The following is a 14,207-nucleotide window of genomic DNA, read 5'->3' as shown; positions in this document are numbered from 1 at the left end:
TATATACTTATATGTAAACTAAACGTACATTATGTGAATCTCACCAACTACTTTAGTAGTTGGCCTTTTTAACTTACATGCTTTTCAGGCTAGGCTTATAGATCTTTAGCATAGGAGTCTTCCTCTTTAAGCTCATCTCATTTGGCGATTGTTCGAGCGTACAAGTTCAGGAGCTGTGAAGACTTTCCTTGCTAGTTCTGTTCAAGACGTGATTCTAAAAGACAATTGTTCTGTCTTTTGTTTATTGACTATTCTGAGTACATTATATGTTCTGTAATAACTTTCGTACTTTTGTTCTCTTTTAATGTAATGGCTGTGTTGGAACTTGTACTGTGTGCGATTGTGCTTATTTGTGCATCCCGTATATTCTGCTTTAGCGGGGTGTTACAACCGTGAATATCCTACCTCCAGTACTAGTTCCACCGTGCCTATAAGTGTCAAATGTGCGGAAAGTCACTTATCCGTTCTTGTGTCATTTGTGACATCATATGAATAGTTTGTCCAAGGAAAGGTTCAAGACCCTAGCCTTATAGATGAGGACTATGAGAAAATTGATCCTTTGGACCTATCTTGTGACTCGTTAGAACGTCAATCAAGGTGGGATAGTACATTCATCTTCAAACATCTCAAGACAAAAGTCATATAATGATGGGTCTAGTGGAAACCAAAGCTTAGTTAGTCAAAGTGACTCAAGAGCTTTGGTGATTCAACAACAAGACAAATCGTATGACTGGAGTTTAAATGTCAATGAAGAAGATGATGCTTGTCTTGCTGAAGTTGATTCAAGAAGCTATAATGTTCATTCGGATGAAACATCCTCTCAAGAATCAACAAACCCTACTGATGAAAATGTTCCCTTCACCTTAGTTGAAAAATCACCTTCAAATGTTGATGCATCAAGTATAAAAGATGGTGATAACTGTTCAAAGGAAGAAACTTCAAAGGTTCAAAATGTAAAGATTCCAGAAAACTTGGGAGTAAAGGATCTAGTTACCTTTATGATAGATTTGCATGCTCCTGAGCAACGAATATATTTCTCTTTGCATTCATTAATTGATGTTTGTAAAGATAATCTTAAAATATCTAAAACTTCATGTGAGTTATATCCAAGGATTGATGATTTACAAAAGAGGATAGATGAGGATCAAGAAGAAAAATCACTCTTAAGACAGCAAGTGAACATCTTGACTAGAAGAGAAAAGGAACTCTCAGACAAGATTAGACTTAATGAAAGAGAGAAGGATTATATGACATCAAAGAATACCATCAAAAGTCCTCAAAATTGAAGTTATCCAACTACCATCAAAGAACTTATCTAACTACTCAATCAGAAGTTGCTCCTGAGCAGTCTGCAAAATTGAAGCTACAAGGGATGACATCTAAAGATCAAAGTTCTCATACCTTGACTGAGCAAGATAGGAATCCACCTTACCATGTTAAGGGTAAAAGGCAGAGAATGAAAAATATTAATAGAATCTCTTGCTTCACTTGCCGGGAAAAGGGACATGTGGCAAGTATATGTCCTCAGAAGGGTAAATCAAGTAGATCAAGACATTCTAATTATTCAAGTGACAGATATGTCGAAGATGTGGATGTTCAGTTGAGAAATAATAAAGGTAAACATGTTGAAGATAGGTCAACGAGTGTTTCACCTAAAAAGCTTTCTCAAAGTGACTCACCCGAACGGAGTGGTTCACCTCGAAATAGTCGAATTAGTACTTCAAATCCAACATTTACAAGGGATTATAAGAAGAAATACTTTGAAGATCATACTTCTAGAAATACCTCAAGTAATGTTGCTAAGGAGCATGGAAAGCCAAGAAGTGTATCTACAACGAAACCTTCAAATGGTGGCCAAGCTCATAACAAGACTCAAAAGAGGAATTCCACTCCAAAATGAGAAGTCTTTAATCGTGTTGGTGAAGATGATACATGCTTTTATGATCGTTTCACAAGAACGGTTAAGACTGGTCATTCCTCAATGTTTCAAAAGCATAGTCCCAGGAGAAAGATTGAGTTACCTCCTAAGAGGGTGCCAAGAAACAAGAGACAGACTTCAAAATCCAGGACTTCCACTGAGGGTGATGGATATTGTACGAATGTCTATGTGAAAGATAAATACGATAAATTCAAGTCTATTGAGGCTTAGGTACCGTTTCGCAACTAGGCGATTATCTTTCGTGCAGAGAAACAGTCAAGGAGGACCATGCTATTTCGGTGATCGGTGTCTGAGTTCTGGGCACACCTTTTGAGATAACATAGTTGGTTATCGTACTTCTTTTGTATTTTCTTCATTGTAAATCATAGTGCAAGTCTCATGAATGTTGATTTATAATTTATTTATAAAGGAACGTTTTTGAAAAAAATGAGTATATATAAAGTATTACTTTATTTTATGCTCATTAATAAATCATTTGTGATAACATAAGTTAATAGATGTTATCGTATGATGAATATGCAATGGTGATTCACTTATGATGGTTACACTAAGGTCTTTGATCGATCACGTTTTGAGTTTCTAGTCCAGTTAACTGGAATGAGAAGCCCTTAGTTTTTCTCTCTCAAGAACCGACCTATATTCAGAAAATGCAATACAAAAATAGAATAATGATTAAAGGGAGAGTCGTTACTACAAGAGAAATGACTATTCAATATGGCATTTAAGTTTATTCATTTGCTGTATCCGATCTCTTCAGTAGTAATTGTTCCTTTTTGAACCTTCTCAATGTGGAAAATCAAAAAATGCAACACAAAAATAAAATAATGGTTAAAGGGGGAGTCGTTATTGCAAGAGAAATGAATATCAAATATGGCATTTAAGTTTACTCATTTGCTATATCCGATCTCTTCAGTAGTAATTGCTTCTTCTAGAACCTATTGCATGTAACTGACTAAGTATGGATATTCTAAGGTTGATTAGAGTAACTTTACTCCTAAAGATTACTATGATTGACTTTTAAATTTCATGCTCAGTAGGGTATATTGCATCTGCCGGACCAAGCATGACTATTATAAGATTGATTGGAGTAATTTTGATTTTAAAATCACTGTGATTGATTTTGTAACTTTATGCCCTGTAAGGCGTATCGCAAGGACAGTATTAAGCATGACTATTACAAGATTGGTTGGAGTGATATAGATCCAAAAGTCACTGTGATTGATTTTGTAACTTTATGCTCCGTAAGGTTGTAAAGTATGTAATTAAGCTTTTCTATGAGTTTTAGTGTGTGTTAATGGAGGTTATGTGTGTGTTAGTGTGTGTATGCGCCGAGAGAGAAATGTGAGAGAGTGGAAAGATTGGATAGCATGAAATGTGATCAAAAGTTACAATTCAAAGCTTTGGAGGGGGCTTTATATACTTCCTATACAATTTACACTAGACCCCCTTCCATACTTAAGAGAATTACAAAATAAGTACAAAACATTATAAACATACAAATCAACAACTAGAAGTTATATTTCTAACAATCTCCCCCTTAGTAGTGATTTGTCAAAAATGTATCCCAGATTCAAAAGTCTTTAAGCTCGATTGCTTGGTCTTTTCTCATGTGTATGCCAGAACCAGTTTTCACCTTCAGGTTTATCATCAAGAACCACCATGTTTGCTTCATAGTTTCTAGGAGGAATGTTGTGTGGTCCCAAAACATTACTAGGTTCATACTTGATCCAGTATCCTCTTCTCCTCCTCTCGATGTACTTGGATTTCTTAACATTCTTCGCTTCCTTTAACATTCTAATACTCTTTCTGAAACCCAGCCTTTTATCAATCTTGCTGATTACTTTATCGTGTAGAGCTTTCTTCTGATCTGACTCTTCATATTCAGATAAGCAAAATAGCACATTTTTGCAGAATTCAATGGTTCCATCGGAGTAAAAAGCAAGGTCACACGTCTTTATCTTCTTCTTCCTGCTGTTAAGAAATACTACACCAAGTGTTGGTTTTTCGAGAACATGACCAATGTTCAATCTTTCAATGTCTTTTGTATAAAGACTTTCATCTGGATACGGGACATTAATCTTGCTCTTCACCAACTCAAATCCAATCTGAAAATCTTCTAGTGATGCATGTTGAATGACGAGTATGGTTTTGGATTCCTTATCTCAGCAAAAGTAGGTTTGTTTTCCTTTTTCTCAAAGAGTTTTTCAAAAGCAGGATTAAATTTATGATTTCTATCCATAAAATCATTGAATTGCTGAGATTTTGTTTCCAATTTCACACTTGTTTTAGTCAACTCTGTCGGAGTTGAACTTTGTTTAAATGATTTTGATGCTTTTTCTTTGTCCAAAAATGATTGAAGTTTCAAGCTTGTCAAAGTTAATTCCACTTTGACTTTGTTGAGTTCCTCAACCACTTTTATCCGTCGATCCTTTTCATTTTCAAACTTTTTGACCACATCATTAAATTCATTAAATAAGTTTGAGTGTCCTCAGAAAACTTAGGAATTGATGTATCAAAATAGATATCATTTGGATCAATAGAACCAACATCACATTCATTTTAAGCACATTCAGTTTGCAGAGAAACATTTACAACTTCAATATCAGTTTGAACAGATGCATTCAAAATTTCACAGATAGAACAATTAGACTGATTTCAAGTTTTCCTGTTTTTAGTATTGTTTTGCTCAGTATTGTTTTGCTCAGGTCACAGATTTAAGTATGAGTCTTTAGATTTTCAATGAGGGCATGTAAAGTCCCTCACTTGATGGTTTAACCCACAAGTGTAGAATAACAAGTCAAGTAATCACTAGATAGGACTAGTATAAAACGTCAAGTAAGCACTAGATTGGACTAGTATTACGATAAATATAAATGCAAGAATATATATAACGTAATACGTACTTAAGCAATATGAAGATAAGCAAGTAAATGGTGAGACACAATGTAATTTTCAAGTGTATTTTATTTATTGATGTTAAATAAAATACAAGGTTGTTGCGGAACAACATATTACAAAGTAAGTATCTAAACAACCTATGAATTACAAGTGATCTAATCTTTGCTAAATAAACTCTTTGATCGAAATACTTAAAGTTGTGAAGTATGACTGTTTAGATCGAGAGTATTTGAGCAAAGACATCAAATTGCAAAAGTATGTAATTTGGACGAGGAAGTGACTTGGTATTTATAGGCAAAAAGAATAAATAGAATATTCTTTTTGCCGTACAAATATGGTTACATGCATTTAAGGAAATTACTTTAATTCCTTAAAAGCATTGATTAAAGTACAAGAATAAAGTCACATGATAGTGACTTGTCTTCTAATTAACCAACTACCTTTACATGCGTGTAAGACTTTTAACAAAAGACAAATGGATTGTCCGGTTAAAGGCATGTAAAGGCATAAAGTCAATTCCTCGTAATCAGTGTTCAGACTTGTAAGGTCTAGAACACTGACAAGGACTCCAGTCAGGAGATCTGGTAAGTCTTCTAATGAGCTCCGCTATTTGTCAGACTTTTTTCTTCAGACCTCAGTCTTCGACTTCAGTAAGAATGTTCTTCAGTGGAAGGATCTTGACTGGAGTGAAGTCCAGTGAACAAATCTGGTGGAATCCAGATTTCTATACAAGTAAGTTGTTCACTGGTCTTCACATAATTTCTGGACAAATCTTTAGAGGGCTCCAGTAGTCACGTCTGGAGCGAGTCCAGTAAATCTGGAGCTAACAAATTCCCCCTATTTGTTTAGAAATTATGCAAGGATTTTCAAGCTTTTATCTATACAAATTTGTGTTTGAAGAATCCTTGAAAAGTTTGACTAAGTCTAATTTGAATTTCTGGAGAGCCACTTTATAGATCATTGGTGGAATCCAGATTTGTACATTGTAAAAAAAAGAGAATTGCAACTTAAATTTACAGATATCAACTGGAGGAAAGTTACAATTTTATCAACATAAAATAAATACAAGTACAATATCAGAGTCAGGCCTTTTTCTTTTCAGCATGCCCAGCTGGCTCTTCAGTGGCCTTCCTCTTTACACCTGGAGATGAAGACGTAGTAAGAGAAGTCCTTAAGCCCAGTTCCATCTCCATCAATTCCTTCCTCATCTATTCCTTGCCAATCCTCTTCATAAAGTATTTAACATCCTGGGAGACATCTTTACCTCTGAATGAAAGACCAATCTCTCTTAATTCTGACCACCCAAAAGCCCTGATTGAAGTGTCTTTTCTTTCATCAGTAAAGTTCCCTTCTCTGAAGAGTTTGACATGGAACTTAGAGAAGTTGTCATAATTTTCTGCCAGATGGATCTCAGCACCCACTATTGATCGGACAACAGCTCTAAATTGTGACAAATGTTCATACTTTTTGTAGATGCAGATTCGTTGTGACAATCGCAACATAGATTTGATTATTGTTTATGTTTTTAGGAACTTGTGTGTAATCATTTAAATAAGAACTTATGTTGACATTTAATGATTACGTATGAACTTCAATATTATATCTGTTTATGTTTTATATTGTGCTTGTGTGTTATATATTATTTTGCAGGTACAAGAACATAGAATCAAGGTTTATAAGTGTTGTAGAACACTTAAACGATGATTGGATGTTATGTACGAGCCAAACGAAGTCAAACAAAGAGTCAAAGGCACGTCCCTCGTGCTGACGTCATCAGCATGAAGGATTACCCTCGTGCTGACGTCAGCACGAGGTGAATTGACTTATGGTTAATGCGGGCCTAATTACGCGATTAAGGCCGAAGCCCACACAACCCAATATGAATTAGTATAAATACAAGACCTAATCTACCAAATTAGGTTAATGATTTACGAATTCTTGATAGATATTCACGAATTTACGAGTTAAGGTTATTTGTTCCTTCGTGTATTCTTCTACACCACCACAAGCCTTGTGCATCTCCTTGGGTTGCTTAATTACTTATTAATTAACAAAAGGCAATAGCAATCTAGTTATCTCAAGAGGATTCCGCACTCTTGACATAATGAATCGCATCTTATTACGATCCATGCAACAATAGGGCACCTTACAAATTGCATCAGAGCCCTAAGGTTGATTACCAGAAGGTTTAAGATTGTTTGATTCTCTATTGTTGCAAAATCAATTCGAAATTCGTGTTTTTTTGATCAAGTTCGTGCTCTTCTTCGTGTTACTTCGTGCATACGTCAGCATGAAGTGAACTTTGTGTTCGTGCTTATGTCACCCAGCAGACTTCGTATCCACTTCGTCCCACGTCAGCCTGAACTACTCTTCGTGACTTAGGTCGTGACTTGTGTATTGTACTTCATGCTAGACGAACTTCGTGCCACATGTCCTTCGTGCTATACGAACTTCGTGCCACGTGTCCTTCGTGATATACATTAAGTAGTTTTTTCGTTTTACTTGAATTCAAAAGATTCGAAATGACGACCTTACCAGCTGCCACAAACTCACTCGATGCCTTACTTATCAGCCAGATGATCATGCACGATCATGAGGTTGGTCGGGGTAATACACCTCCAAAGCTTTTCCGTATGGAAAATTATTGGATGTGGAAGAGACGTTTTGAAGACTACATTCATCTCACTGACATGGAAATGTAGCTAGTAATAACTCAAGGTTTTGATTGGCCTTCATATGAGAAGAACGGAGTGATCAGTAGGTATACTTATGCTGATATGCCTATTGAAGAACGTAAAAGATACGCTGTTGAGGGAAAGGCATTGTCTATTCTTACTATGGCCTTGCCTCAAGATAGTGTACATCTGTTTAAAAAGTACACTACTTCAAAGGATTTATGGGATGCTCTCGAAAGATATTGTGAGGGCGATGTAACCTTGAAGAAAAACCGTATCAAGCTTCTCAAGCGTCAGTATAAAGCCTTTAATGGACTGAAAGGGGAATCTCTTGACGAGATTATTATTCGATTCAGTCATCTGACCACTGAGTTGTCATACTTTGAAGTTGTTTATCCTCAAACTGAGCTAGTTGATAAGTTTCTGGATTCACTGCCTAAAACTTGGACTGATTATGTTCATCAACTTCAAGATGATCAGGAATAGAGTACATGGGATTTTGAGAAGGTAGTCTCCAAGCTGAAGAACAGAGACATGAAGAGAAGGATTAAAGACACTCACTCGGATTTTACACAAGATCCATCCTTATATCATGCTAAGTCTGTTCATTTAGCAAGTTCCAGCTCAGGAAATAATGCATTTCTAAGTGGTGCAGAAGCTACACCAATAGTAGATGCTGATGGTATTGCTGGATATGTTGCTTATGACAATACAAATTCAAATGTTAAGAGCAATGTACAATCTTTCCATTCTATGCCAATGAGTATGAGTTCTGCAGAAGGAAGAATGAGTATTTACTCAGCCTTTTGTAATGCTCATGAAGCATTTATTGAGGGAAAGGTTACTGATCCTACAGTAATTGATGAGGATTACAATCAAATAGATCCTGATGATATAGAAGAAATGGATCTACAATGGCAGCTTGATACCATTGAAAGACTACACATTGAAGTAGTATACTACACATTGAAAGACTGTGATCAGTTTTTTATGATAAAGAAGTATCTATAAATAGGATTGAACCGAAATCAAGAATTAATAAAGTTTGGTGTGTGGAAAATAAAGAAGAATGGTTAGCTGAACAAATTCCATATAAGGATAGACATTATGCTCCTTTTAAACCAATAACAAATATGGATAAGCAATACAGACGCTTGATACCATAAATGAAATGAAGGAGTATGGTATACCAATCCCTGAAATAGAAAATGGTCAATCTAGAAAACAACAAGTAAAGAAATACTATACTTGTCATGAGAAAGGCCATATAGCTATTGAATGTCCAAATAGGAAGGTCAAGAATCCTAAGAATGACAGTCAAGTCAAGTCAAAGGATGTTAGTGATATTCCTAATCCTAAAGGGAAGGGTAAACTAGTTGAACAAGTAACTGCACCAAAATTTATGAGTGCATATAAAAAGGATTATTATGAGGAGTATGCAAAAAGACATCCTGATAATAAAAATGCACAGAATTATGTTAAGTTACTTAGAAATGTGTCATATGGAGAGTCTATTGTTAGTAGATCTAAGACTCCAAAACGACAGGGACCTTCACAGAATACTACTTCTAGTAGTGTAAGTCCGAGTCGTTCTCGTACACCTCAAAGGAGTAATTCACCTAGGAAGATGGCTCAACAAAATCGATCTCCTCCTGTTAGAATTAATAGTTCGTCTAAATTCTATGATCGATTAGGAAGTCAACCTAGATTTGGTACTCACTCACCAAGGAATTCATCTCCTAAGACTCGTTTCACTTCACCTAAGAAACAGTCTGTGACACCATCTTCATCCAAGGCTCCATTAAAGAGCGATGGATATTGGACCTAATTAATTATTAGAGATGAATTCGGCAAACCTAAACCTCAAAAGGTTTGGGTTCCCTTCAGAAACTAACCATCTTATCGTCTAATGTGCAGGGAGAACCAAGGAAGCCTATTAGTCTTTGGTATGTTGACAGTGGATGCTCTCGGCACATGACACGGGACAAGAACATTTTGTCCAATTATGAAGATGTAAATGGGTCGTTTGTTAGTTTCGCAGGTCCCAAGGGCGGCTACATCTCGGGCCAAGGTGATGTTGTCAATGGGAAGATTACGCTGGAGAAAGTCAATTATGTGGAACAGTTATCACATAATTTATTAAGTGTTTCTCAGATTTGTGACATGGGTAACACTGTCCATTTTAATGAGAAAGAAACACTTTTATTGAAACCAGGATATGTTATTCCTAAAGATTGGATCCTGCTGAAAGCTCCTAGGAAGAGAGACATCTATGGCCTTGTGTTAGGTGTTGATAATCCAGAGGAGTCTGTTTGCTTGTTATCAAAAGCAAACGAATCTGAATCGTTACTATGGCATAGAAGAATGGGACATATCAATTTCCGAAAGATGAATGACATTGTCAAACATGGTTTGGTTGACGGCGTTCCCATGAAACGGTTTGGAATGGAAGACAAATGTGTACCTTGTCTGAAAGGTAAACAGCAAAAGTCTGCACATAAACCGAAATAAGAAAATTCTATTGCCAATCCTTTCGAGTTACTTCACATGGGTTTATTTGGTCTAGTAAATGTAAGAAGTATCGGTGGGATGTATTACTGTTTGGTGGTTACTGATGATTACTCGAGATTCTCATGGGTATTCTTTCTTAAATCGAAAGATGAAACTCCGCAGATTTTGATAAATTTCTTTGTCAAAACTGAAAACATTTATGTAGTTCGTGTTAAGAGAATCAGGTTCGACAACGGAACTGAATTCAAGAATAATTTGATGGATGTCTTTTGTTTGTCAATGGGAATCCAACATCAATACAGTTCTCCGTATGAACCAAAATAGAATGGAGTTGGTGAAAGGAAGAATAAGACTCTAATCGAGACAGCCAGAACTATGCTTGTAGATTCAGGGCTTCTACTATGTTTTGGGCGGAAGCGGTGAATACAACTTGTCATATTTTAAATAGGGTTACTGTAGTTAAGCGTCACAATAAGACATGTTGTGAGCTTCTACATAAGAAGAAACCGAATTTACAGAATGTTGAACCATTTGGTGTACCGTGTACTTTCTTGAAGTATCTACCTCAGTCAAAGTTTGATTCAAAGGTTGAAGAGGGATTTCTCATGGGTTATAAATCGGGAACATCAATTCGACGGGTTTACAACAAACAGACCGGCAAAGTTGATTTGGGAACAAATGTCAAGATTGTCAGTCATAAGCCCGCTATACATTCTGGAAGTGGCAAAAACTTCGATTATGATAGTGTATTTAGTTCACTACATGGTCATGATTCTTATTCAGATCCTGAAACAGTTGATGATGTGATTATTTTAAAAGATCACATGGATAATACTCCTATATCTCCGCTTACTCGAAATGTCGATACTACTCCAACCAACGTTCAGTCTACTACTGATATTGATGAAAGTGCTAAGGACAAAGATAAGACATCAGATTCAGACAATAATGAACTCGCAAACACTACACCACCTACTCCATCGAAGGTTACACTACCTGATGATGATCCTATTTCTAAAGAATCGGAAGATGATTTCAGCTCTCCTGAGTTTCAGATTAGAACAAATTTAGGAGAAAGTTTGAATCTTGATTCGGTTCCTCAATATCGAATTAATAAGGATCACCCAGTTGAAAATATTCTTGGTAATGCTACAGAACCTGTTCAAACTAGAAATCAGTTGAATAAGGATCTGACTAGTTTGTTTTGTGAAGTGAAAGACACTGGATTGATAACTGAGTGTTTATATTCTGGTTTCATTTCACAAGTAGAACCTAAGAATGTTAAGGCAGCACTTCAAGATCCATGTTGGGTTGAAGCTATGCAAGAAGAATTAGCTCAATTTGAAAAAGTTGGAGTTTGGGAGTTAGTAGATGTGCCTAGAGGTAAAGAACCGATTGGAACTCGTTGGGTATATAAATGCAAACGAGATGACAAAGGGATCGTTACTAGAAATAAAGCACGTTTGGTTGTTCAGGGGTTTGCACAACGAGAAGGATATGACTATAACGAAACTTTTGCACCAGTTGCTAGGATTGAAGCTATAAGGTTATTTTTAGCCTATGCAAGTTTCAAAGGTATAAAGGTGTATCAGTTAGACGTTAAGAGTGCCTTCTTATACGGTGAAGTCAAAGAAGAAGTGTATGTTTACCAACCACCGGGGTTTGAAGATCCGAATTATCCAAGAAGAGCATATCGTTTGGATAAAGCTCTTTATGGATTACAACAAGCACCCAGAGTGTGGTATGAAAAATTGTCGACGCATTTGTTGACAAATGGATTTACAAGAGGATCGATAGACATTGTTTATCAAGTGGAAGAAGCGAGATTATCTAATTGTACAAGTTTACGTGGATGATATCATTTTTGGTTCATCTAATATAAAGATGTGCAAAGAGTTTGAGATGAGCATGAAAAATGTGTTTGAAATGAGTGCTATGGAGGAACTACAATTTTTCCTCGGACTACAAGTCGATCAAAGGAAAGATGGATTTTTTATTCACCAGTCTAAGTATGTCGATGACATCTTGGAGAGGTTTCAAATGCTAGAGTCCAAGACATATGGTACTCCTATTCAGCAAAATCATGGTTTAGGAGTTCTTGATCTGAAAGATGAACTTGTGGATGCAACTTATTATCGTGCTATTATTGGCTCATTGATGTATCTGACTGCTTCGCGTCTAGATATCATGTTCGTTGTTTGTCTTTGCGCTAGATTTCAAGCTAGTCCGAAAGAGTCACATTTGACTGCAGCAAAGCGTATTCTATGTTATCTTAAGGGAAACCAAGGGCTTGGTCTATGGTATCCAATGGGAGGAACATTTGATTTTGGTGCATATACTGATTCGGACTTTGGCGGTTGTAACAATGACAGAAAGTCTACGACTGGAGGTTGTCAGTTGTTAGGAGGAAGATTAGTATCGTGGCAATGCAAGAAGCAGACATGTGTTGCTCAGTCTTCATGTGAGGCAGAGTATATGGCTGCTGGTAGCTGTTGTTCCCAGGTATTGTGGATTCAGCAACAACTTCGTGACTATGGTATGGATTTTCTTGGACTCCTATTAGAATAGACAATAAGTTAGCTATAGACATTACAAATAACCCTGTCATGCATAAGGTCACCAAGCATATTGATATTAGACATCATTTCTTGCGTGATTGTGCCCAAAAGAAGTTAATTCATTTGGAAAAGGTTATAACCGATGATAATTTAGCTGATCTGTATACCAAAGCATTTGAGAAGTTAATTCTTCTCAATGGGATGAAGAATGCTGATTCATATTAAATCTCTCAAAGAACTAATTTTCTAAGTTTGTGTCTGTAAATAGCTAGAGTCATAAAAAATACAAAAAGCGTTCTTAGTATCATAAAAACCATAAAAATGTGAAAAATGAGAAAATGACAAAAATATGAAGAGATTTAAATTAATGCTGTCAGATGATTAGAAGTGAGGATACTTAGCTTTTAAGTCTGCTTAATCGTAATATAACTGCTTAGTTCAGTGATTACAATTTGGGATATATTGGTAGACACAAAGTAGCAAGGTTTCCTTAATCTGAACTTAAATTATGCAATATTCTTGTGGGAAACATATTCAGATATATGGCTAAAAATGTTTGCTTTTCAGTAATAAATTGATCTGGTCCTTAAATTTTGTGAAAGATCTAGCATCACTATAAGATTTGTTCAATATATAGGCAAAAACCTCTCCCAATCATGAGCATGAAAGTTAAATGTGATATTGTTTATGCAAATGAAATGAATGAAAATTAATGGGCTAATGTGGTCTTTGAGATTCAGACAAGTATGTCCTCGGGGTGTCTTTGTATACCTAGCCTACCTAAATCTTCCAACTTGGGATAGGTTGTCAGAAAGTTCGCTACATGGGTCTCATAGAAAATCACGGGTTCCTTATAAATAATAAAATGCAAATAAGTTAAATCACAATGTAATTAAATTCTGTTATCTAAAAAGTGTCTCATGATTTGTTTAAGGATGTTTTTGAATATATATTGAATATTTGTTATCTTAGTGCTTGTATCGATTACGGAAGTATATCTGAATGTGGGTCACAAAAGTTCGCAAACTATTCAATGGCATATTAGGCTACTCGGGTTACATGGTGACTGTCCTTGGCCAGGGTATGTCGAAAGTGTCATTACTCAAAGGAAACTGGAAGTACCGAGTGTTTAAGAGGACAAATATACCGGTAATCGTGGTTGAATCATGTTCATAACTAATAATAAGAGAATTATTTCTCACTTGCAGACTTATGTAAATGCTAATCTGATCTAATCTGCAGAAACTTAGAATTTCTTGTAAATAAATAAAGTAGCTTTTGGTACATTAATGAAGTTTGTTAAGTGTGCAGGTTACAGATAATAAACTCATTTTTAAATATAGTTGGCATCAAGCATTTCAGATTGTGATTGAAGGCAAAAATGTTTTCGCTTGCTTATTGGGATTGCATTGTGACGGACAATAAAAGCCTATCAGAAATTGCTTCTACAGACTGTGTTACAAGGATGGATTGCCTTGTAATTAACCTAAGACTTAGTATGATAGGTTATAGTTTTATTATCAAGATCACAACCTAAGATGTAATGTGATAGGTCGTTGATATGATATTTTGTAATGCATTATACATTAAAATGCTTTGCATTGTTGAGTTGAACATCAATGAAGA

At 35.8% G+C, this 14,207-nt stretch overlaps 1 protein-coding gene across 1 annotated transcript; it reads left to right on the top strand.

Annotated features, from left to right (window-relative positions):
- The first annotated feature begins 1,372 nt into the window (after nucleotides 1–1,372).
- LOC122601337 lies at nucleotides 1,373–1,900 on the top strand. Its single transcript, XM_043774105.1, has one exon. The coding sequence runs from the start codon at nucleotides 1,373–1,375 to the stop codon at nucleotides 1,898–1,900; it is 528 nt and encodes a 175-aa protein (XP_043630040.1).
- Nucleotides 1,901–14,207: the final 12,307 nt, after the last annotated feature.

Source organism: Erigeron canadensis, chromosome 5 (assembly GCF_010389155.1).
Source record: "Erigeron canadensis isolate Cc75 chromosome 5, C_canadensis_v1, whole genome shotgun sequence".
In the NCBI taxonomy this organism is placed as follows: Eukaryota; Viridiplantae; Streptophyta; class Magnoliopsida; order Asterales; family Asteraceae; genus Erigeron; species Erigeron canadensis.
The sequence above is the reverse complement of the archived record's forward strand: the minus strand, read 5'-3'. Positions and strand labels throughout refer to the sequence as shown.